General features: G+C 48.9%; 2 protein-coding genes across 9 annotated transcripts in view; one reads left to right on the top strand and one right to left on the bottom strand.

Annotated features, from left to right (window-relative positions):
- The window catches only part of LOC150050799 (pleckstrin homology domain-containing family M member 1-like), a 41,288-nt gene extending 17,926 nt beyond the window's left edge, over positions 1–23,362 (top strand). The window contains 8 exon segments of the mRNA XM_090349362.1: positions 5,939–6,209; positions 9,546–10,092; positions 10,094–10,464; positions 13,391–13,536; positions 16,664–16,857; positions 20,222–20,285; positions 20,632–20,789; positions 21,454–23,362. Coding sequence (XP_090205488.1) covers positions 5,939–6,209; positions 9,546–10,092; positions 10,094–10,464; positions 13,391–13,536; positions 16,664–16,857; positions 20,222–20,285; positions 20,632–20,789; positions 21,454–21,565 — 1,863 coding nt within the window. The 3' untranslated portion in view covers positions 21,566–23,362.
- The window catches only part of LOC150050789 (uncharacterized), a 203,156-nt gene that overhangs the window by 58,274 nt on the left and 119,685 nt on the right, over positions 1–25,197 (bottom strand). Inside the window, exon 1 of one of the 8 annotated variants that reach the window (XR_016538236.1) lies at positions 20,805–21,456. The exons of 6 other annotated variants lie outside the window; for them this stretch is intronic. Coding sequence is in view for 1 of the 2 variants with exons in the window: in XM_090349376.1 (XP_090205502.1) it covers positions 20,805–20,851 (47 nt within the window). In the remaining variant the exon portion in view is untranslated. Of the gene's footprint in view, positions 1–20,804; positions 21,457–25,197 lie in introns of those variants that run through there. One more of the 8 variants, XM_090349376.1, reaches the window with a different exon arrangement.

Here is a 25,197-nt window from a genome sequence, read left to right as displayed (position 1 = left end):
ATTTCATTCCTTTTAACTGCTGAGTATTGTGCTATTGTATATTCTTCTTCTTTTTTTTTTTTTTTTTTTGTCAGTGGTGGGGCTTGAACTCTGGGCCTAGGCACTGTCTCTGAGCTCTTCAGCTCAAGGCTATCCCTCTTATCACTTGAGCTACAGCAATACTTCCAGTTTTCTGGTGGTTAAGATATGAGTCTCAGACTTTCATGACTGGCCTGCCTTTGAACTGCAATACTATAGCCTCCTGAGTAGCTAGGATTACAGGCATGTGCCACCTCGCCCAGCTTCTGTTGTATATTCTATAGTATGACTAAGTCACACTGTATGCTGCTGCAGATACTCATTTATCAAGTTTTTGTTTTTTATATTTTGGTGGTATGAGTTTTAGACTCAGGGCCTGACACTTCCAGTCAAGTGTTCTCCGATCCTTTTTGCTATAGTTATTTTTCAACTAAGATCTTGAGTTTTTGTCCAGGCAGACCTTAGACCACAATCCTCCTATCTGTGGCCTCTTGCATAACTGAGATTACAAGTATTGCACCATCACTTCCCAGCTTATTGTTTGAAATGGAGTATCACCAACTTCTTCCCCAGAATAACCTCAAACCGTGATCTTCTGGGTCTCTCCAAGAAAGCTGGGATTACAAGCATGAGCCACCATAGTTGACTTCTACAGGGTTTTGTATGGGTGTATGTTTTTAATTCTCGTGGCTGAATAAATCGGAGCAGAAATTTTTGGATCATAAAAGAACTCTTATTTTTAGTAGAACTCCCAAATTGTTTTTCAAAGCACTACCCTAGTTTATATTTCAACCAGCAATGTATTTCCCCACATGCTCAACAGTAGTTATTATCTAGTTTATGTACTATTATTATCACTACTATTATACGGCCATCCAAGTGGGTGATGACTTGTCATAGTTTTAATTTACATGTCCCTGATGACTAAAGATGTCAGTGTGCTTTCATTTTCTTATTGGTAATTTGATCCTATTTTGTGAAACATTTATTCAGGATATCAACCTATTCCTAAAACAAACTGTATGTGGTTTCTATGTTGGCTGCTAAAGGCTCTCAATATTATAGATACAATTTTTTTTATTAGAGGAAAAAATATATATTCAGGAGTCTTGGTTTGCCTTTTGAATTTGTTAATAGTATTTTCCCTTTTTTAAAAAAAAAAAAATTCAGTTTAGAACTGGAACTGAGGATCTGGGCGCTGTCCCCAACCTCAAATCTAACACTCTACCACTTTGAGCCACAGCTTCACTTCTGTTTCTCAGGTGGTTAATTAGAGATAAGAGTCTCACAGACTTTACTACTTGGGCTGGCTTTGAACTGCAGTCCTCAGATCTCAGCCTCCTAAATAGTTAAGACTATAAATAAGTGTGAGCCACCAGCACCCAGCTCTGTATTCTTTATTGAATAGAAGTTGTTCATTTTAGAAGCCGGGATGAAATTCAGTGGTAGAGGACATGCCTGACATGCATGGAGACCAGGGCTTCTGAATTTTAATGTTCAATTTATTAATAGTTGTTTTGGCAGCTCTGGGTTTTGAACTCAGGATTTGGGTGCTGTTTCTGAGTTTTGCTCAAGGCTAGTGCTCTACCACTTGAATCACAGCCCTGCATTCTGGCTTTTGGGGGGATGGGTAATTGGAGATAAGAGTCTCACAGACTTTCTTACTCAGTCCAGCTTCAAACTGCAACCCTCAGATCCCATCCTCCTGAACAGCTAGGGTTCTAGGTGTAAGCGACTGGTGCCTGGCTTGTTGATCTTTTTGTTTATAGTTTGCATGGTGTTTTGTGTAATTTAGGAAATCTTTATCTCAAGGCTCCAAAGGCCTTTTCCTATGTTTCCTTGTAGGAGCTATGGTAGTTATCTTCCACAATGCTTATGGGGTTCATATTTGTTAATGGATGAGGTTGTAGTCAAAGTTTGTTTTATGCAGCATCATTCACGGATTGTGACTACGTAAATCCTGTAACTATGAAACTGCAGCTCAGACCTCATACATTCTATCCTGAAAATGGCTTCAGGGCTGTTACAGAATCTTGAAGGTTGTACTAGATTCAGGTGGAGGCACACTGAGGGTTGTGCAAGGCTCTGCAGCCCCTGCATGTCTTCCCCTATGGTCCTCATCTGTCTTGTTTTCATTACTGAGCCACATACTTTTTATCGGACACATCTTTGGAAGGGTGGTGGGGTCACCATCAAGTTTTATGGCTTAGAGACATGAGGATCAAGATTCAAGACTAGTCCAAGCAGAAAAGTCCGTGGCTGGGAGTTTGGCCTAGTGGTAGAGTGCTGCTTGCCTAACATGCACGAAGACCCCAGTTCAATTCCTCGGTACCACATAGATAGAAAAGCCAGAAGTGATGTGTGGCTCAAGTGGTAGAGCAATAGCCTTGAGGAAAGCCCACGGATAGTGCTCAGGCCTTAGTTGAAGTCCCAGGACTGGCCAAAAAAAAAAGAAGTAGAGGAAGAATGAAAGAAAAGGGAACCAGCCTTGGTGTGACTGGTGACCAAAACTGTATGTGTGTGCTTTCCCAGGGGGCCAACACACCTTCAGCCATCTGCAAGGAACCTGTTCCCACTATTGCTTTAGAAAATCAGAGGTTTTCCTTGGAGAATCATCTGGCAGTGATTCTGTAGTCAGTAGACTATGTCTGAGCATTTCCTAGTAGGGAGAGAAGCGCTCACCCTCCATAGCCATGAGAGTCACACTTGACTCTGTTTTTCCTGTTCCTTCCACCACCTCCCCTTTATTACCTTACATTAAAAACATTTGAGAGCTGGGCACTAGTGGCTGAAGCCCATAGTCCTACCTACTTAAGAGGCTGAGGCCTAAGGCTCATAGTCTGAAGCCAGTCTAGGCAGAAAAGTCCCTATGAGACTCTTATTCCCAACAAACTATTCAAAAAAAGCCAGAAGTGGTGCTGTGACTTAGTGGTAGAGTGCTAGCCTTGAGCAAAAAGAACTCAGGTACAGTGCCCAAGCCCTGGTTTTAAGCACCATGACCGACCAAAAAAAAAAAAAAAGTTGGGATTTAAGTCTCTTTATCAGTGTCGTGTCCTTTTCCGGGGCATACCGAGAAGATTAACTGGAAGACTAGCACCATGGCTTAGTGAGCATTGATTCAACCACCCACCCATCAAGAAAAAGAAGCAGGGGGGGGAGAAAAAACTTTTCAACAGACTTGTAGATGCTAGGATGGGGTAAGCACAGAATCATGGGGCTTGTAAGGGTCCTTGCCTCACCTGGAGGATGGGAGCTAGATTGGCTAAGGAAACTTCCAGAAAGAGGTAATAGGAACTCTCGCATCAGGGCCATGGGCAGGGGTTGTAGATGGCAGAATCTCTAGTGTGCTGGGATTTGCCCCTCCCGTCCCTTGTCCTCAGGGAATGCCCTAGGTCTTAGTGACCTAGGAGGGCTTTGCTCAGAACCCAGTGTTGTACCTAGTCCTCAGTAGCCATTCTGATTGATATATCATCCTATCCCTGGCAGAAAGGAAAGGCTATTTCTAAGGGCCCTGTGGAGAAATAAGATTCTAGGCAGCTCCCCCAGGCACCTGATTTAGAACTTGCCACTCTTTGTCGGGGTCCTTCGTCCCCAGTCCCTCTTGACTAGTAGGAGGGATGGGGAAAAACACACCCCAACCAGTCCAAGCCGCGAGAGGAGAGGGCCCACTGTCCTCCCGACCTCCTGCACTCAGCCTTCCTTCCCCGGAGCACGAACAAAAACGCCACACAGCTTCCTCAAGGCAGGAATCTCTCTCCAAAAAACCCCCCTCCTCCTTATATTGGGTGCAGGAGCCTATCAGCACAACAGGTGGGCAGGACAAAGAGGTCCACCTGTTTACCCCTACTACAGGTCTCAGCAAAAAGTTATTAGACATGGTTACTCAGCCCCCAACAACTCTTGGCTTCAGGAGTTCTGAAGCATCTGAATGGATTTACCTGTCCAAATCAATCCTTATGGAGCAACCACAGCCTGACCTTTCTTCCCTGTGTACAGAGCCAGGGAGGGCAATCTTGATCGAGGGATTGGAAATAGCAACATCAGGGTGAGGTTAGTGGCACTTAACAAAGCAGCTGGGCTGGTTCCACCCCTCTGTGATTCATTTCCTCCATGCAGACAGACACTTTGGGCAGCGGCCAGCTTCCTTGTCTTTGCTTTCTATGTTTAGGCACAGAAGGGCAGGAGGGCCTGAAATAATGAAAGAAAGGAACTGGAATCCATTCCCACAAGCTCACTGACCCCAGATCTTCCCTCACTTTCTTACTGAGCATCTTCAGACTCAGAGACTGCAGCAAACAGATGCCAGGGCCTGCCCTCTGAGTGTCTGCTCAGAAGCAGGGACCAGCTTGACATCATGGCCCAGGCTGTTATCTTAGTACCCAGGGGATTGTGGCCAGAGGATCCCAAGCTTGAGGTCAGCCTAGGTTACACAGTAAGAACCTGACTCAAAAACAAAAGAGGCAGTGAGGCTGGGTACAGATGGCTCACACCTGTAATCCTAGCTACTTCGAAGGCTGAGATCTGGGGATTGCAGTTCAAAGCCAGCTGGTACAGGAATGTCCCTGAGATTCTTATCTTCGGCTTGCAGTATAGCTATGGTTCAATAGTAGAGCACTAGTCTTGAGCAAAAAAGTTCAGGGATACCGCCCATGCCCTGAATTTAAGTGTCAGAACCAGAACACATACACTACAAAGGATCCAGTGAGGACTGAGCCTCCCTCACATCAAACCCTGTGTGCAAGGCATACATACTGGGACGACTGGATAGCCACTCAGTGAATAGTACAGTTGGACCTCTTCCTTACACACACACACACAATAATAATAATAATAATTCAGAATGGATTATAGACCTTAATGTAAGCACTCAAATCACAAAGCCCTTATGAGTCAGTTTTAGCTTTAGCAGCCAGTTCTTAGATACTCCACCAGCACAAACAACGGGGGAAAAAGTAGAGCTGGGCATGGAGGTTCATGCCTGTAACCCTAGCACTCAGGAAGCTGAAGCAGGAGAGTTTTAAGGCCAGCCTGGGATTCATAAGAAAAGCCTTATAATCTGGGGGCAGTCAGCATGGATAAACCCATTAGCCACAAGAAGAGATAGGTGTTCCATGCTAATTAAACATTGGGGAAATGCAAATAAAAACCACAATGAGGCACCTCTTCTCACAAGGATGGCTGATCAAGAAGACATTAGAATTGTTGGAGAGTTTATAGAGGAACTGGAACCCTTAGACATTGCTAGTGGGAATGTAAAATAGTACGGCTATGTTGGGAAATGGATAGTTCTTCAGGAAGATAAACTTAGAGTTACATATGTCCTAGGTAAGTATACGCGCGCGCGCGCGCGCACACACACACAGAGAAAAACAAGTCCACAAAAACGTGTGTGAAAGTACATGGCAGCAGTATTCATAATAGCCCAAAAGTAGAAACAACCCAGTGAGCATTAGCAGATGAGTAGATAAACCAAGATATGGTTCTTGAACACCATTATTTGATAGTAAAAAGGATTGAAAACTACATATTTGAAAGGAGGATGAACCTGGAAAACATTAAGGGGTCAGTTTAAAAAAAAATGCCCTATTATATCCTAAGTCATTTCATCCCTTTTATATGAAATGAGCAGAAGTGTACAATTCTTCGACAGAATGCTGAAGAAAATTCATTCCTATGTGGTTTCCTAGAGGTAGAGTGGTTGTGGACAAGTAGGGGTGACTACTGTTGGGTAGAGGGTCTCTTTGGGGGATGACATGAATATTCTCAACTTAGATTTAGAATAGTGGTTACACTGCCAAGACTACTGAATTGTAGATTCATTTTTTGAAATGGGTCATGTTATGCAATGCAGAGCATGCCTTTGCAAACATATTTAAATACTCTAAAACAGACACATGCTGCTTTCCTTTTTTCTTCATAGAAAAGCATAAACTGGATCTCTGAAGATGACTTTTATCGGCCCCCTTAAGAGCATGCTCTACAGAATGCTTCTACCAGCTGTGCAGCGTCTTCCCGAGAGACTCCAGAGCCAGAGTCTGATCTCCACAGGCGTCCTTCTCAAGGACCTAGAAAGAGCTGCTCCCTGGGAGCCTTGGACAAGGCATATGTGCATTCCCAGGGCAGGGAGAATGCTGGAGCAGCCCCAGTTAATGAGCATAAAAACTTCCGGGTGGTACACCGGAGGCAGATAGGTAAGTAGCTGAATGGGGTTCCATCTGCAGGAACTGTGTCTCTCAGAAAACAGCTCTGAGTCCTGTTTGCCATGTCCAGTGGGCAGTGTGTTCTCCCAGGAGGACCTTGCCCAGAGCGAAATCGTCAGATGTACTTGTGCGTAGAAATTCAGGAGACAGGGGCCAGGAGTTTGGCCAATGGTAGTTCTTGCCTAGCATGCACAAAGACCCAGGTTCGATTCCTCAGTACCACATACATAGAAAAAGCTAGAAGTGGCACTGTGGCTCGTGGTAGAGCTCTAGCTTTGAGAAAGCCCAGGGACAGTGCTCAGACCCTGAGTTCAAGCCCTAGGACTAGCAAAAAAAAAAAAAAAGTGTGGGGGGAAGAAATTTAGGAAAAGTTTGGGCGGAAATGCTACATTCTTTTTTTTTTTTTTTTTTTTTTTTTGCCAGTCCTGGGCTTGAGCTCAGGGCCTGAGCACTGTCCTTGGACTTTTCTCAAGGCTAGAGCTCTACCACTTGAGCCTTAGCACCACTTCCGGCTTTTTTCTATGTATATGGTACCGAGGAATCGAACCCGGGTCTTCATGCATGCTAGGCAAGCACTTTAACCACTAGGCCAAACTCCCGGCCAAATGCTACATTCTTTAGAACATCATAGTAAAAAGGTGTTCAAAACAGCCTACAGACTAGAAAATACTACCTTCTATGGTAAAGTGGAAGTATTCTTCCTGAGGCAATGCTGTAAAAACTTTGGGTTGCTAGGAACTGACTCTCCAGCCTCTGGCTCAGGGAAAAACCTTCCCTTGTGGGCACAGGTGCTTTAGCACCTTCTTCCTCAGGCCTTTTATCTTGGATGGTTCCTAAACCAGCTCTAGAGAGGTTAGTTCATCAGACCTACTGTTGTTTTCTAGCCTCCACAGACCCTTTAAGTGAGGCTGGCTTGATCTCCATACCCTGTGAAATTCTAGGAAGCATTAAATAACCATTAAATAACTCAAACTTTTCTGTGACCATCAAAATAGGTTTCCTTTTCTGGTTTGTTTTTGTTTTTGTTTTTGTTTTGGTCATTCAGTTGTGGGGCTTAAACTCTGGGCCTAGACACTGTCCCTGAGCTTTTCAGCGCAAGGCTAGCACTCTACCATTTATTTGAGCCGCAGCACTACTTCTAGATTTCTGGTGGCTAATTGGAGATAAGAGTCTCATGGACTTGAATGCCCAGACTGGCTTTGAACCACAATCCTCAGATCTCAGCCTCCTCAGTTACTAGGATTTCAGGCATGAGCCACTGGCACCTGACCTTTTTTTTTTTTTTTTTTTGGTCAGGGCTTGGGCACTGTCCCTGAGCTTCTTTGGCTCAAGGCTAGCACTCTTATTACTTGAGCCACAGAGCCATTTCTAGCTTTTTCTGTTTATGTGGTACTGGGGAATCGAAACCAGGGCTTCATGCATGCTAGGCAAGCAATCTACCACTAAGCCACATTTCTAGCCCGATCCTTCTCTCATCATTTCTGTGTGCATCCTAGCAGAGATTTCTGCCAAGTTTAAGAGATCCAGCTCTGGCCTCCATGTTGGCTCCTTTTGGATATGTCTGCCAGCCCAAGGCCATCTGTGCCCTCTAACCAGGGAAGGGTATCCAGGCTTCCAGGCCCCTTAAGGAAAAGGAAAAGCCTATGTAGTAGTTTCATATCTCTAGGGTTAGTCCAGGCTGGGGAGAGAGAATTGTGTGATCTTTGGGCAGACTCCAGGGGAGGGGAGCGCTCACGTGAACACTCACTCATTTATTCAGCAGATGTTTCTGTGAGTGTGCCAGGAATCATCTGTGATGTGTCAGGCACTATTCTAGGTGCTGGGAACAGAACAGAAAGCCAAGCACTATCCCTACCTTCTTGAGACTTTCACTCTAATGGGTGTAAAGAGAGAGAGAGGGCAGTGAGTAGTGTGATCAGGTAGTGATCAGGAATAACCATCACAGTCTTGCTAGAGGGTAGCCAGAGCAACCCTCGAGGATAAGGTGACATTTGAGATGGGAAGGGAGGGAGAGATGAGGGAATCTGTGCCTCTGTGCAGAGAGAAGAAAGGCAAACAGCTGTGGCAGCCAGAGTGATTGGAGCAGAGCAGGGTGGGTTTGAACTCAGGTCCTTGCCCTTGCTAGGCAAACACTCTACCACTTGAGCCATGCCCCTAGTCTTCTGGCTTATCTTTAAACTGGTTATTCTGGCTCCTATGCTGAAAGACCAGTGAAGAGCTATTGTCATTACCAGGCCAGAGATGACCCTGTGAGGAGGAGTAGAAGGGGAGCAGAGAGAAGTAAGGGGTTCCCAATAAATGTAGCCAAGTCTGTACGATTTGCTGGTTTACTGGATGTAGGGTATGAAAGATGAGTCTCCGGATAACCCTGGGTTTTTAGCCAAGGCAACTGGAAGAATGAAGTTTTCCATGAGTTGAAAAACACTAGGGAAGAAGCACGTGAGCACCAGGAGAATCAGGATCTCGTTCTGGAGTATGTGAACTTGGAGGTTCATGTTAGACATAGGTGGAACAGGTGGCAACGTAAATCTGGAGCTTATAGGTGAAGTGTAGGTTGTAGAAAGGATTTGGTGGGGAGGGGGTGTCACTATGAGCCCTTGAGAGCAGATAAGCTCAGCCAGGAATAGCTAGGGAGCCAGGATTGCACTCTGTGGTGTTCCAGCCATGAGGACAGAGAAACATGGCCATGGGGGTAGAGTGCTCTAGGCAGGCCCCATAAATGGCCTCAGTAGCTTTCCCAGGAGAAGCTTCATTAGGATGAAGGAATCAACAGACGAACTGAGCTGGGTTCAAGAAGGAAAGAGAGCAGGGAAATTGTCACTACTTCCTCAAGCCATTCTTCTGTAGAGGGGAAACCAAGAAACAGAGAGGGTAACCAGAGATGTATGTTAAGAAGAAAGGGATTTTACAAGAAAGAACTAACAAAAATGTTTGTGTGCTGATGAGAATACTCCAGAAGGGAGGAGAACTGAGGAAAGATGTCCTTGTCTGTGAGTGGGTGGGAGGTGGAGGGGAGCTAGCCTCAGGCAGAACAGGTCCCTGGTGATATGAGCGAAGTCAGTGGGCACAGATGCTGGAAGGAGCAGGGGCAGGGGCAGTAAGCCTCAAGGAGTCATCTGACTTTTTATCTTCTCAAGGAGATGAAGGAATGAGGTCAGCAGTGGGACCCATCTAGTTTTCAGAATGCCATTTGACAGTGCCCTATAGCCAGCTCCATTCTGGTGGCAGTCTCCGTGTCCACTGTCACAACAAGATATTGAGCCCAGAAGTGGCATCAGGTGGCAAAGGGACAAATCCAAAATCTGAAGTGTTTCTTTCCACCTCCAGGGTTGTCCAACCCATTCCGGGGCCTCATGAAGCTGGGCACTGTGGCCCGGCGGGGGGCAATGGGCATCTGGAAGGAGCTGTTCTGTGAACTGTCCCCACTGGAGCTCCGCCTCTACCTGAGTGATGAGGAGCGCACCTGTGTGGAGAGCTGCTCCCTGCTGCGGTGTGAGGCGGTGGGGCCAGCCCACTGTGATGGGCGCTTTGAGCTGGTCTTCTCTGGCAAGAAGCTGGCACTGCGTGCCTCCTCCCAGGACGAAGCGGAGGACTGGCTGGACCGTGTGCGGGAGGCCCTGCAGAAGGTCCGGCCTCAGCAGGATGACAAATGGGTATACATCCAGTACCCAGAGGAGCCCGAACACGCCCCTGAGGGTCCTCCTGGCAGCCACCCCTCTCACTTAGCTCTGCTGCCCGAGCCTGTGGTCCCCCAGGGCACGCAGTTGGACTGGACATCTGCCCAGGTTCCAGAGCCAGATGCTATCAAAGAGTCCCTTCTGTACCTGTATGCAGATAGGACCTGGATGCCCTATATTTTTTCCCTATCTTTGGAGTCTGAAATGCTTCCGAGTAAGAAACAATGAGAAGCTGCTCAGTGACAGCCATGGAGTGGAGACCATCCGAGACATCTTGCCAGATACGAGCCTGGGGGGGCCCGCCTTCTTCAAAATCATCACAGCCAAGGCCACTCTGAAACTGCAGGCCGGGACTGCCGAAGAGGCTGCCCTGTGGAGGGACCTGGTCCGCAAAGTCCTGGCGTCCTACTTAGAGACAGCTGAGGAGGCAGTGACGCTCAGCGGGAGTCTGGATGAAAACTGCCAGGAGGTGCTGAAGTTCGCCACCAGGGAAAATGGCTTCCTGCTGCAGTACCTGGTAGCCATCCCCACCGAGAAGGGCCTCGATTCCCAGGGCTGCTTCTGTGCAGGTGCCAACCAACTCCACCCCCTGCAGGGGTCCCGGCATAGTCTCCCCACCAGGGCCTCCATCCCTGCCCCAGGTGGGGCATCAAGTTGCTGGTCCCGCAGCCTCCACTCCAACCCCAGCATTCACCGGGGCAGAGGATCCTCCCACAGCAAATTTTTAGCACAGTTTTTTTAGCCCAGCACTGGTGCTATCCAGTGGGATATCCATATGATGCAAGTGTACTAGGTCTGTGCTGGCCGGTCAATAACTAAGCCAGTGCAGGCTCTGGGGGTCTTAAAATGGTGCTAGTGTGACTACCACCTGAATTTCCCAGTCAAATTGAAAAGGATTCCTGTGGGCCTTGGGCATGGTAGTTCCTGTCTGTAGTCTCAGCTATTCGGGAAGCAGAGATGAGAAGGTCATGGTTTGAGGCCAGTCTGAGTAAACAAGATGCCATCTCAATAAGAGACATGGCAGTGTGTAATTGTGATCTCAGGTATGTAGGAGGCTGTAGGTAGGAGGGTCACAATCTGAGGCAGAAATATAACTGAAAAAAGAAGAGTCTGAGGTATGGATCATGTAGTAGAACACTTTAAAAGCATCAGCTCCTGGGAACTGACCCAGTGGTGCCAAATAAAATACAGGTGCATGTGGCTTAATGATGACTGTGTTGGGCAACACAGCACCATTTGTTGCTCTGCAACTTGATTTTTTTCTCCTTGATAATATATTTTGGATATTATTCATTCATTCATTCATTTATTTATTTTTGTGCTAGGATTTGAACTTGGGACCTGGCACTGTCCCTTACCTTTTCACTCAAGGCTGGTAGTCTACCACTTGAGCCACAGCTCCACTGCTGCCTTTTTTTTTTTTCCAATCCTGGGGCTTGAACTTAGGGCCTAGGCACTGTCCTTGAGCTTTCTCAAGGCTAATGCTATACCACTTGAGCCACAGCACCATTTCTGGCCTTTTTTGTGTATGTGGAACCAAGGAGTGGAACCCAGGGCTTCATGCATGTGAGACAGGCCCTCTACCACTAGGTCACACTCCTGGCCTAACTGCTCACTTTTTGATGGTTAGAGAAAAGAGGCTTGTGGACTTTCCTACCCCAGCTGGCTTTGAACTATAATCCTTAGATTTCATCCTTCTTAAGCAGCTAGGATTACAGGAATAAGCCACCAGCACTTGACTGAAATCTAATACTTGTGTATGAGGCCTTTAAGTTTGGAGCCTCATAATAAATTTCAAGCCTCATAATAACCTTGTAGAAGTCTTTTCTGTGTATATGATAAAGTAAAGAATCTGAGGCCCTAAGCTAATAAGTACTTTGAGGTTCACACAGTATATGGAAAAGACAGAATTATAGCTTGATGGTCACATCCCAGGGGCCTGAGCTTGTGGTCAGGACCCTGGAGGGCTCCCACTGCATTGTCCAAAACCGATTGCTGCTCTACCACCTTTATCCCTTTCTTTCCACTCCATGCTGTCAAGGAAATTCTACAGAAGGTTAGGGGGAATCACCGATCTTTCCTGGTAGGGTGGAATCTGCGAGCCAGAGGGGAAAGCCAGCTTCAAGCACTAGATTGAAGGATGTGGGCTGCTGCAGGCCCCCTGGAGGATGGGAGCCAAGCAGAGCTTCCTGAAGAAAACATCTGCAAGCCCACACTCACTTTGCTCCCAGTTCTTGTAGCTGTCACCAGCAGCCTGCCAGCTAGGACTGTGAAACCCAAGGGTTTCCTTCCTCCCTGCAGCGCAGTCCAGTGACCCAAGCAGTGACATCTGAGCTGTAGCTCATAGTGTTCAGGACACTATCAGAACCTTGTCTCACTTACACTTTATGATAATCCCACAAAGCAGCTAGCAGTCGCTGTTTACAGACAGTGAAATGGAATCTTGAGAAGATTTATGAAGGTCAGGATGAGGTTGCTAGTAAATAAAAAAGCCAGCTGTTTGTCTCAAGGCCAAGAATGCCTCTACCTCTACCCTTGTGGAAACCAGGTTCAGAATTTGGGCTGGACATTTTGTCCTGAGCACACTGGACTCCCACTGTCCTCTGCTGTGAGGGGACTGCCAATTTGAAGCTTCCCTTAGCCTACCATCTTGAGATATTAGGCTGCTTTGGGTTCCACCTGCTGAGGCTGAGCTGCTGGCACAAGGCAGTGCCCTTGCCATCCACACCTGTGGAAGACTCTTCCCCAGATCCCTCACTGCTGGGCCAGACTTGACTTTATAGTTTTCTTTCTAGGCTCAGATAAAGAGGAGGTTGGCTCTTGGAAGCAGTTACACAAAGGCCACTAAGTAAATGGAAAGGAATACAAGGCTTTGGGATCTACCATATCTAAGTTTGAGCAATATCAGTTGTTATGTGACCACATTTCCGCAATCTTTTTTTTTTTTTTTTTTGGCCAGTCCTGGGCTTGAGCTCAGGGCCTGAGCACTGTCTTTGGACTGCCTCAAGCTAGAGCTCTACCTGTTGAGCCTCAGCCACTACTTCTAGTTTTTTTCTATGTGCGTGGTACTGAGGACTTGAACCCGGGTCTTAGGACATGCTAGGCCAAACTCCCATCACCACCCCTTTTTTAAAAAAAACAAACAGTCTCATTAACTAGCCCAGGTTGGCCTTGAACTATATGTTGATTCTCCTGCCTCAGCCTTCCAAATGCTGGGATTATAGGCATGTACCACCATGCTTGGCCCCAGCCAGGTTTCTTAACCTGTTGAGCACCACTTTTTCAGCTGTCAAATGGCAGCAATAATTCTTACAGCACCTTGTTGCAATTAAGAATGTTGATGGTAAGTGGTGGAAATAAGAGTGGCGATTATTGTCCTTTGTATATTCCTTTGAGAGAAAAAAAAAAAACTAGCAGTCTCTTTCCACCATAGCAGCTTCTGTGTTACTTGGAACTGCCTGTGCCCTTGCCACTCACCCACTCCCATCCCGCCAGGCTGCTCCCGGCAGATCGGCTTCTCCTTTGTACGACCCAAGCTCTGTGCCTTCTCTGGCCTCTATTACTGTGACATCTGCCACCAAGACGATGCCTCCGTGATTCCAGCCAGAATCATCCACAACTGGGACCTCACCAAGCGCCCAGTAAGTCTCAAGGCCAGCCCGTCATGGCCACCCAGGATTGCTGAGTAGTGAGGACCATCCTCCCTTCTTTGCTGCTGCTCTTTATCTGGAGGAGTTTGGCTCTAGAAAGGCCAGAACCACTGGTTCAGACCCTGTGATGGAGAGTGAAGGGGAGCCACACCAGGAAAGAAGCAGGCCCTGGGCAGAGCTTTGTAAACCACTGCTTTGGTTCCCAGGCAGGCATATGAGGCAGCTAAGACAGCAACACACTGAACTATTTAAAGTCGGGTGTGTAAGCAGGTAGGTAGGTAAGAAGGTTAGCTTAAATCTACTATATCAATGGATAGATAGATGGATGGGTAGGTAGATAAATAGGTCAGAGGGAAGGAAGGATGTATGCATGGACAGATGTGCAGATGGGCTAGTCAACTTACTACACCCTTAAGAGCAGTCAGCCTTGCTTTTGCAAACCCTATGGGTCCCAGATGACTGTACTTGATGGCTCTGAATGGTCTTGTTACTCTCGTTGGGTGTTTTTAGTGTATATGCCAGTCCTAGGGCTTTAACTCTGAGAATTGTCCCCAAGCTTTTCTGCTCAAGGCTAGCATTCTACCAATTGAGCTATAGCTCTGCTTCTGGATATTTTTGTTTGCTTACATTTTGGTGGTTAATTGGAGATAAAATCTCATGGACTTTCCTACCAGGGCTGTCTTGGAACTGCACCCTCAGGTCCTAGCCTCTTGAATAACTAGAATCACAGGTGTAAGCCACCAGCACCAGGCTTGTTTTTTGGATTTTTGTTTTGGAAATAGCACTTTTTCTGGGGCCCTGCCATTATAAAAATAACACCTCGTTGTTGTTTAATACATAGTTCTTGTTTAACATGCAAAAGCCCAAAGAAATCAATTAAAATTGTGCATCATCACCCAAAGATAATCACTGTTGTACAGCCTTTCCAGTGCATTTGCTTACAAAACTAGGACTGTGCCAGGCTCATCTTGCTTTTTCACATGTTATATTTACTTAATAGTATATTTTGGGTATTTATTTTTGCCTACGAATTGCTTCTGAATAAGGTATTTTCTAAGATCTTTCCATTTTCTGCTTCATTAGATGAGCTTAGCTATTTTCTTAGCTAGTTGCTATGCAGATTAGCTTTGGCTTCCTCATCTCTCTGGGGCGATCCATAAATGTCTGTCTCTGGGGATTTTTTGAGGCCCAGTGTCCTCCACTGAGGCCTATCACACCTCCTGTCCCCAGTTTGGTTGTCGGGTCTGTGTCAAGTGGCACACAACTTGCTTTTCTCCCCGAAGCACAGTAAGGAGCCATGTGCCTCTCTCTGAGGTCCCAGGACCTACGGGCTATGCAGTCTTGACTATGCAGGCCCTCCAAGCAGAAGTGACTCTTGAGAAGGGCAAACCCCAAAGTTGGCTCCACTTTGGCCATTCTGTTGTTTACCTCGTCCCTGACCCTACCCTCAGTGTTAAATATTTAAGTTCATAGAATAAATTAAACACAGCATAATGCAAAGAGCCCTTTTACAGTAAAACATGTTCACTATTTCCCAGCCCCTGGCACTGCTGTGGAACAGTCTCCTCATCCATTGATGGAATCTTTTGTGCGGCCTCCTTTCTCTAATTAGGAAGTTACATACTCTTCTAGGCACATCTAAGATCAGGAAGTATCTAGTACTCTGAAAGATCACTGCCTTGAGGAAGACAGGAAAATTCAAAATAGGAAGCTACTGGCCCGTGGTTTGGGGGACACACTGTTTTCTGTGGCTTTTCTGGCTGACCCCCCCCCCCCCAGTACTGAGGCCCAGCTGGCACTTGGCAGAAGATCAGCCCAAGACCAAGATTTCTACTTTTGTCTGAGTCCTCTATGCACACAGGAGAGAAATGGCCCCTGGGGAGCCTGAGGCCCCTGCCCATATGAAAGCTGGGTACTTTTGAGTGCACACTCCTGGGCATTGTTTCATCTGGACCTTATCCGAGGCCTGAGATAGAGTCATGGGAAGCAGTGCAGCAGCTAGACCCAAGTCACCAGGGCTACCCTGGACTGCAGATGGTACCTCAAGAATAGGATTTGAGAAAATGAGCTGTGTGTTGCTGGGAAAGATGGGCACTACTGCTGAAGTTGCAGGACAGAACGTCCAATTTTTCTCTGGCCCCTAAGTAGAGGCAAGTCTCCTGAGAAGCACTTTCAGGACAGCAGGAAAATGCCTGGCTCATACACTGCAGCAGGCAACAGCTCTGTGCTGCATGCTGGTGTAGAATCCCCCTTCTAGTTTGAACTCAGCATATCAGATAGTAGCACTTTGGTTTTCCTCCAGTCACCCTCAGTGTCTTAGCATGCCAAGGGGATATTATAGTAGAGTTCTCACCAGTTATATGGCAGCCTGCTATTCACACATGGGCTCAGCTCACAACTGCACCTGCTGTCCATAGGCTGGTTGGATAATATTATAGCTTCTCTGAGCCTCAGTTTCCTCATCTGTGATGTGGGGATGATATCATCTTCATTCCCCACCTCCACCCTGCCCTTGGGTTGTTCTGAAATTGAGAGAATGTAGTCAAGGTGTCTAGGTGAGTATCTGACAATAGTCAGACATTAGTATTAGGGTCTGAGCCAAGAGCATAAGCTTCTACACCCAGTCAGTCATTTGGGGCTGGCTGTAATTGATCACTGGTCTTCACAAAGACTGGGAGCCTGGACAGCTGCTGCTGGCAAGAGCTCAGGGCCCTCAGGAACCTGGTGAAGCCGTGTCTACTCTGTTGCTTCCTGTGGCTGGAGCCTCATGGCAGCGGAGTACCTGGTTCCTGAATCAGGACCCACAGGGGAGTGCCTGTTTTCTTCAGACAGGAAAAGGGGGCTGGGCAGACAGGAAAGCACAAGACGAAAGGATCTGTGAGGCCCAGAGGGTAGGCCTTAACCAGACCAACCTCCATCTCAACATGAAGGGGGCGGGGCCAATAAGAGAACTTGACTAAACTGTTTCTGAGCTGTGTGACCTTAGCCAAGTGGCCTCATCTTTCCTTAATTTCTTGGTTCTGAAAATGAAAGGCAGTGCCACTTCTATGGGAACTACTGTAGTACTGGGCCCAGAGATGCTGGCTGAACCATCTTGTCTTTTGGGTGGCTCCTGCAGGTCTGCCGGCAAGCCCTGAAGTTCCTGGCACAGATCCAAACTCAACCCCTCATCAACCTGCAGCTGGTGAACGCCTCGCTGTATGAGCACGTGGAGCGCATGCACCTCATCGGCAGGAGCCGGGAGCAGCTGAAGCTTCTGGGGGATTACCTGGGCCTGTGCCGGAGCAGTGCCCTGAAAGAGTTGAGCAAGAGGTGAGCACCTGCGCATGTGCACATTGCTGCACCCAGGCAAGGTCTCCACTCAGAGAATGCCAGAGCTGGGCGGAGAACTTCCCACTGAGCTTGTGAAATCACCACATTCTTTGGCAGTGGTTTGGGGGTTTTATTCATATGTTCGTTTATTTAACAAACATTTATTGAGATCACCCTGGACAAGCACTGGACAAGGTAGTGTGTACAATGCAGAGCAAGCCCAGGTCCTCAGCAGACAACAGGAGCCCCAACCAGAGAGGAAGGGTGGGGAGAAAGAAAGGATACCCTGTGAAGTGCAGCTTAGGGGAGTCATAGGGAAGACTTCCTAGAGGAAGTGACTCCTAAGGTGACACCTGACCAGTGAGTAAGCGTTAGAAAGAGGAAGATGAGGGGAGACATTCCACACAAGGTGACCTGAGTGGGACATAGGGAGGTACACAAGAACTTTGGCTTCATTGGGAAAGGAAACAGGAAGGGCTATGCCCAGCCCAGCCCACCCTCATCCCTAGGTTGCTGGTGCTGTCCTTAGCAGGTTCTCCCCAACCCCATCCAGGAGCACCCACCTTCTAGAAGTTCTTCTACCTAGGGCCTGGGGCCTTTGTACTCAGGAATGGAAGATGTCACTGGCTCTCAGAGTAGACTAAGAGGTAGTATGGCTCAAGTAGTAGAGTGCCTGCCTAGCAAGCTCAAGAAACTAAGTTCAAACCCTGGTACTACCAAAAGGAAAAAAGGGGGTTGGGGGTCTTCTCTGTGTCTGTCACAAACACATCTGAGCCCCAGCCCAGGCTGTGGCCTTTGGGGCTGTGCTCTTCAGGGTCCTCCAGAGGGCAGATCTTCGTGTTGGAGTCAGGCCCACAGCTGGATGTGGACTTCATGTCTGCCTTTGCTGGATCCTTGAAGACTAGGGGAGCTCTGAGCCCTTTAGTACTACTGCCTCAACTCCACAGAGATGGTGTTATCTCCTGGGGCCCAGGTGTACTGTAGATCCCCCTGAGTTCCTCTTACTCTACTCCTCAGGCCTGTGTGCCCTGTGTATATTCCCTGGGATCTCATGGAAATACCAGGGGTTGCTCTCTGCTAAGCAAAGGGGAGAGCGGTCTCTCCAAACCCAGCAGGCTCCCTTCCACAGGTCCAGAGGAATGGAAAGCCATGGGTGGGGTGGCTCATGCTTGTAATCCTATCTACTCAGGAGGCTGAGATATGAGAATCACAGTTCAAAGCCAGCCTGGGCACTAAAGTTCATGGGACTCTTATCTCCAGTTAACTACTAGAAAAGGGAAGTAGCGCTATGCCTCAAGGGATAGGGTGGTAGCCTTGAGCTGAAGAGCTCAGGAAGCTATGGTAGAGGATAGGCATCACTGGGGCAACTGGCTATGGGTGTGAGAGTCAGGGCTCAGAGATCCTGTACCCCATTGAAGGCCTTTGGATTCATCTGCCACATGGAGCGCCATTGAAGATCTTGGGAAAAGACCACTTTGACTGCAGCAGGGTGCCAGGGGTGAGAGCACGGCCCTGGGAAAGTGCTGGTGTGGTAATTTTCCCCAGAGCAAGGAAGGCCTAAGTGAGTCAGAGGGAAGGCTGAGAGGGAGACAAAGGTTGAGGTGGCATGGGCAGATCTTACTTGGCTGTGGGACATGAAGTCAGGAGTTGATCTCTGCTGGTGACAGCAGAGCAGTGGGTCCTTGGAGAGAGAGAATCCTTGGCAGTCTTGGGACATGTCTCCAAAAACCACCTCTTTGGGCCTTCCAGGAACCATTGTAGAAATACCCTTTAAGGATATCACCACCAGATTTGAGTGATCCTCCTGATCGCCGACCCACGGCCCACAGATCACTCAGCTTTGCTAGGACCCTTTCTCACCCATCCCTTTGTAGGTTACAGGAGTCAGGAGCATCCTTTTCCTGTCTTCCTCTGTCTCTCAGAGAGCCCTGGCATTTCTCTCACCTCTACCCTAGCAGGCAGACTTGTGCAGGGCGCCACATGGCTCTCATCACTGTGTGGCTGATTCAGGCCAAGATGTTCCCATTGCCCAGGTATCTGTCTGTGGAGCCAGGAGGAGTGGCCCCTCTTCCCAGGCGGTGTTCTCTCATCCGCCCAAAAACTCAGTGACACAGCCCTCACTGAGAGTGACAAGCCCTGGAAGGCCCCACGCATGGCTGGCTCCCAGGACTGGACAGAAGGCAGATGATAGGGATAATTCATCAGATCAACTCTACCCTTCCTGCCAGCTCTGAGCTCCCAAATTTTCCTATCGATAATAGTGTTTTCCTGTTCCCAGAAAGCTGCAAGTTTACTGGGAAGCCGGTGTGGTAAACTGATGGTGAGCTGGCAGCACCCTCCCCCACATGGCTTGTTCAGCACAGCCCACCTGGGTAATTGTGGGATTTGCCCCCCTGCCTCACACTGGACTGTCCTGAACCACACCTGTAGCTCTTGGTTAGGGCATGGCCAAACCTCGTTCCAGGGGCCTACCAGATGTTAGGGGATCTCAAGCTGCCTCTGACTTAGAGCACCCCTACCCCAGCACCAATCAGACTCACAACCCACTGGATTCTGTGCCAGGGATTTTTCTGCAGGCATTCCCTCTCCATTACTCAGGATGTATCCCCGGGGTCTTCCTGTGGCATGACGGGAACCAAGGCACCATTGACAGTCCAGCTCCCATCTCTTCCCCTCCCCCACCAGCTCTGAAATGGGATCTGCTCTACCTAGAACCCTTCAAGTCCTCTCACAGAGCACAGAAACCAGATACTTGAATGTCTATCCTTCATCCAAACCAAGGGCTGCAGAGGACAGTGGCTATTTCTGTCTCCAGCACTGTCCCTGGTAATGGAATTGTGGCAGTGATTCAGTTGTAGTTCTGGAAGCCAGATTCCTATGCTCAAACTCCAGCTTTGACTTTGAACCAACTGTGACCTTGGGCAAATTACTTTACCTCTCTGTTTCTTCATTTTCTCAAAACAGGGTATACTGTAAGACCAGCCTCACAGGATACTGTGAGGATCAGGTAAAGGAATACATGTCAGGCTTTCGGCCCAGTTCCTGATACCAAGTGTCCACATCACCCTCAGTATTAGTCATGTTGTTACTATGTGCTGGGCACCATGCCAAATGCCTTAAATAGATTATTTAATCCTCAAAACAACACCCATTTCTCAGGAGAGGACACCTGAGGTTCAGAGAGGTTAGATAACTTGCTCAAGGTCCTGCCAGCTGGGACCCCAGGCACAGGCACGCACTTTTACTTACCCAGGAACCCAGGGTATTCTGGCTGCAGAGCTGTGCTGAGGGCAGGAAGGCGAACAATGCAGCAGGCCCAGGCCTCGGGAGCCCCTCTAAAGAAGCTCTTGTGTTTGCTTTGTAGGCTCAACCACAGGAATTATCTCTTGGAGTCACCTCACAAGTTTAGTGTTACTGACCTCCAGCAGGTGAGCATACCATGTTCCCCGCTCATTAACCCCCTCACACACACACAACCCCCAAGGCTTCTCTAGGAGGGTCTCACTCCTGGAGGAATCACAGTGGGAGTGGGAGCTTGGAATTTACTGAGGCTAGACCATAGTCATCAGCTGCCCCAGCCTCCAGAGCAGTGATGGGCCCTGGCCTCTAGCACACTTCAGCTTCCCAGTACAAGAATGGTAATACCCACACCCCAGCCACCTCAGGGCAGCTCCATATGTCTTCTTACCCACACAGAGCGGAGGGGTTCTCAGGCAGGGCCCTAGGGTACTTGCAGCATAGCCACCTAAGGCCCACCTGCCCTTGCCCCCTCAGATCGCAGAGGGGGTATACGAAGGGTTCCTCAGGGCCCTGATCGAGTTCGCCTCCCAGCACGTCTACCACTGCAACCTGTGCACCCAGCGGGGCTTCATCTGCCAGATCTGCCACCACCACGACATCATCTTCCCCTTTGAGTTCGACACCACTGTCAGGTATGGAGGACCTACCGGATGCCAGGCCTCACTGCTGTGCCGGGGTCCCCAGAGCCGTCCATTCCCTGGGCTCGTAGGACGCCTTCTCTTCCCTGTTGCTGGAGACAAGGGGTCCCTGATGGTCCTGTCCTCAGTCTGTGAATAGGAGGAGGAAGGAGCAGGAGCACAAGGCCAGGTAGAGTGGGCACTCGGTCTTTTCCTGCCTCCAGTTACTGCTCATTAGCCTCCAAATGGAAATGTATCCAGCCTCCCCTTGTTGCAAGGGGAATGGTTGGAGCAGCCATTCCCCTTCTGTAGGTGCAGGCATTCATTCACCCTCAGTAGGTGTTCTGGCCAGACTTCAACAGGCTCGAGTCCATTGTTGGAACTGTACTGTAAAGAGGAGTGGGAAATGAAGTAGCACTTAGTTAAAAAAAAAAAAAATGGGATCAGGTGCTGGTGGCTCACACTTGTCATCCTAACTGCTCAGGAGGCTGAGATCTGAGAATCATGCTGGAGTGGGACACAGTATCAGCTTATGGGCTATGTTGTCTGAAGCAGCTTTTGGCACAAGCTGGAGGGGAAGGCATGGGGATACGGTCTGCTGGCAGCAGAGCTGCCAGAGCTCTGGCCAGCCCAGCCACAGGGCATATCTGGTACCAGCAGTGCTCTGCTCTCTCCCCAGGTGTGCTGAGTGCAAGACAGTCTTCCACCAGAGCTGCCAGGCCGTGATGAGGAAAGGCTGCCCCCGCTGTGCCCGCCGGCGCAAGTATCAGGAACAGAACATTCTCACCTAACTCCAATGCTACCTGATCCACCCAAGGCCATGGGAGCTGCAGCTCAGTCTCTTCCCCTGTGAGGAAGACCCTCGGATGTGCCCAGAGCATGGGCCTCCCAGAGAAAGGCCAGGAAGCCCAAGTATTCCATGGCCTCCCTTGACTCTGCTCCTCAGGCAGGGATACCCCCAAGACCCCTGCCTGAGCCAAAGGGAGTCTTCCATCAGGCCTGGGTCACCTGGCTGGCATGACACCTCCATTAGGGCTATTCACACACTGGAGACTTGGGGACACTGTCACTTCTACATTCCTGATTCAAAGGCCTAGTTTTTAAGGTGGGTTCCTTCACCCCTTCATGTTTCAACAGAAAATATTTTTTTATTCTTGACCCTACACGAGAAACCCCAGGCCTTCCCACCCTGAGCAGATGGGCAATGCTATCCCAGGCCTGGCTGGGAAGCAGGCAAGGGGGCCAGGCAGCCAGGCCACTGTGGGGGCCAGTCTGTGGACAGGTGCCTTTACTTTACCCCTGCCAACAGCACCAGTGCCATGTGCCAAATTGCCCATCTGGCAGGACAGAGTTATTCCTGGCGACCCCTGCACTCTCCTGGAATGTCCTCCCTCCTCAGCATCAGAGGCATTCTCTGGCCTTAGGTCACCATTGTGACTGAAGCAAGAAATTGGTCCCAACAAGCACTGTGAGCACTTTGAACCTTCCCTAGGTCAGGGAAGGCTTTCACCTAGCCTGCCCTCATCCCACACCCTCCTTACTGCTCCACAGACAGCAAAGGCCCACCTCAGGCAGGCTCTCAGCGCCATCTCTCCTGGCTGAGCCCAGGCCAGGGGATGGCCTCCGGTGCCATGGCTGCCAGGTCCCCCACTGTGGAGAAGACTCTGACTTTCTGTTGCTGATGTATGTATGGACTTGTGAGACGACGCCCTGGGGAAATCTCGGCCTCAAAGCCGTGAGCTCACAGTTCCTGGACTTGCCAGCAGAAAGCTGCCATGAAAGGATTACCTTTTAAGTGGGCCTCATGATGGGAGCCTAGAATTACTCTCATGGTGATGTTCAGAGCCTTTAGGCCTGTGGGGACATAGGAGCATGTTCTTTGGTGGCAGTGGAGGCCTCAGGTAGGAAGCTCTGCCTGTCACTGTCAAGAGATGAGCCTTCCCCCACCCTCCCTGAGGTGAACAGGCTGCTGAGTCACCTGCCCTCCGCACTGAGCTGGAGGAATTGTGCAATAGAACAGAGGGGGTGGTAGGCAGGTAGCAGACACTGCCACACTGGTGTGTTCCTCTGTCTCTGTCATGGAAGGTGGTGCACACCAGTGCCCAGAATGCCAAAGCTTCCTGAACCCGAACCCTGAAGTGGGGTCTACATCCCTAGCCTACATCCCACCATTAATGTGTCCCCTAAAATACGGTCTGATCCAAGGTTCCTGAGCAGGCAAGAGTTTGGCTTGGGGTGGGCCTTGGGCCTGAGACTACATTCCGTAAGCTTCCCTAGGAGGCCCTAATACCTGGGGCCTCCCCCTCTCCCCAGAGTCTAAGCATTAGAGCTGGCCCTTTCCCCATTACCAACAAGCTGCTAATGCTGTCAAATGAGTTGATTTAACCCTTCTTCTCCAGAGGAAAGCTCACATGAGCCTCAGTAGTGCCCACACTATTTTTTAAAATGTTACTTTAACTTTATGCAATAAACTTTAATGTGTGGGGCTCAGGCCCTAGAAGCGCTTTGCAATGTATTGAAGAAACTGCTGCTGTGTGACTTTTGAGTGATTTTTTTTTTTTCAGTAAAGATCTGATCTTTCTAACCATTGTGTGGCTTCTAAATTCTAACCTTGCTGCTGTGGGGGGAGATAACCAGCTATCAGAAACACACACACACACACACACACACACACACACACACACACACACACACACACACACACACACACACACACACACACACACACACACACACACACACACACACACACACACACACACACACACACACACACACACACACACACCTGTTAGTCACCGAGAGCAGGGAGGAAGTCTCTAGGCTGGAGGCAAACACTTGCAAAGCTTGTATGCCAGGAGTGGCCAAGGAAAAGTGGGCAAGTAAGCCCCCTAGGGGTCAGTAGGCAGGGATTTGTAGCTGTAACAACTGAAGTAGCTTCACCCATGACTTCTCTTCCTGTTGTCCTTTTTTTTTTCTTCTTCCAGTCCTGGAGCTTGAACTCAGGGCTTGGGCACTGTCTTTGGACATTTTTTGCTCAAGGCTAGCACTCTGCCATTTGAGCCACAGCACTACTCCTGGCTTTTTCTGTGTATATGGTTCTGGGGAATTGAACCCGGGGCTTTATGCATGCTAGGCGAGCACTTTACCACTAGGCCACATTCCTGTCCCTCTTCCTGTGTCTTTGAATGTCCCAACACAAGTCCCTGGTGGAAATATGGAAGTGTAGAAGAGGATCTCAAAGAAAAAATGAGTTATTGAGCAAAACCAGAATCGGGGCTTGTGGGCTTAGGTCTTGTGGCTGCTAGCTTCAAGGAGAAGCCCCCGACTGTCCATGGAAGAACAAAAGAAGGAAATAGACTAATTCCTGGGGAATCAGGTTGCAGGGAAGTGGGACAGCAAAAAACAACTTTCATACCCAGTTTCTGGCCCTCAGCCTATAGCTGGATATCTCCTGTCCATCCAATAATCCCCCTTCTTTGGGGCTACAGGGTGGTAGCCAAAAGGAAAGGAGGCAGGACAGGACCTGGAGGAGGCAGGTCTAGTGGAGGGCAGGCCTGGGCATTTCAGCTGGTACTGAAGCTTCTCCATCCTTTGCAAAGAGCCTGAGGCACTTCCCCTTGTGACTACAGGAGGATGGGCCATTTGGAGACCCAATCTCAAAGAGCCCCTTCCATAATGACAATAATGGCAATACCTACTTAACAGTTTTCTACCTCAAAGCCTTGTGGTTAATGCATCTCATTTAATCTTCCCAGCTAGCCCAAGAAGAAAGTAGGTAATAGAAGAGATACAGATATGAGGCACTCAAGGACTATAAACAGCTGCCTGCTTGGTTGCTAGATGCCTAGAGGGGCTGTAGAGAAGGATGCATGAAGTGGGCAGAAGAGGACACCAAGGGCCTTCCCTGGCCCACCATGAGTCATACTCATGAGATACCCAGCACAATGTAGTCTCACTGGCCACAATGGCCAGCCCCTAGGGAGCCAGTTCAAGAAAGTGTGTGACTAATCGGATTCTAACCAAACAAACCCTCAGCCCTCCTGGGGTGATATCTGGGTGAGGACACTCTAGCCTGAAGCATCCAACTCCCGGCACACCACTTCCAGGCAGTCTCACAATTGTTTCTCACTGGCCTAGAGCAGGAGTCAGTCCACTGAGGCTGGGCTTCTCTGCTGGGTGAGCGCAAATGCAAACCAGAGGGTGAGGGCTGCTTTCCCTGGAGGCAAATGATTCCCAAAGACCTCCAAAGTGAAGAGCCCTGGAACTTCTTTCAAGATCTGGCCCCGGGAGCTTGCTCTGAGCTTACCTTACCATCCAACTACAGAGGGTGGCTCTCCTCCCCTACAAAGATGAAGGGGGCTTACCACGAGAGGCTAATATGGCCAAGAGAAGTTACCGCGAGGCTGCCATCCGGGCCCAG

This window comes from Megascapheus bottae, chromosome 17 (assembly GCF_031878675.1).
Source record: "Megascapheus bottae isolate mThoBot1 chromosome 17, mThoBot2.hap1, whole genome shotgun sequence".
In the NCBI taxonomy this organism is placed as follows: Eukaryota; Metazoa; Chordata; class Mammalia; order Rodentia; family Geomyidae; genus Megascapheus; species Megascapheus bottae.
Note: the sequence above shows the minus strand (reverse complement) of the source record. Positions and strands in the feature narration are given on the sequence as shown.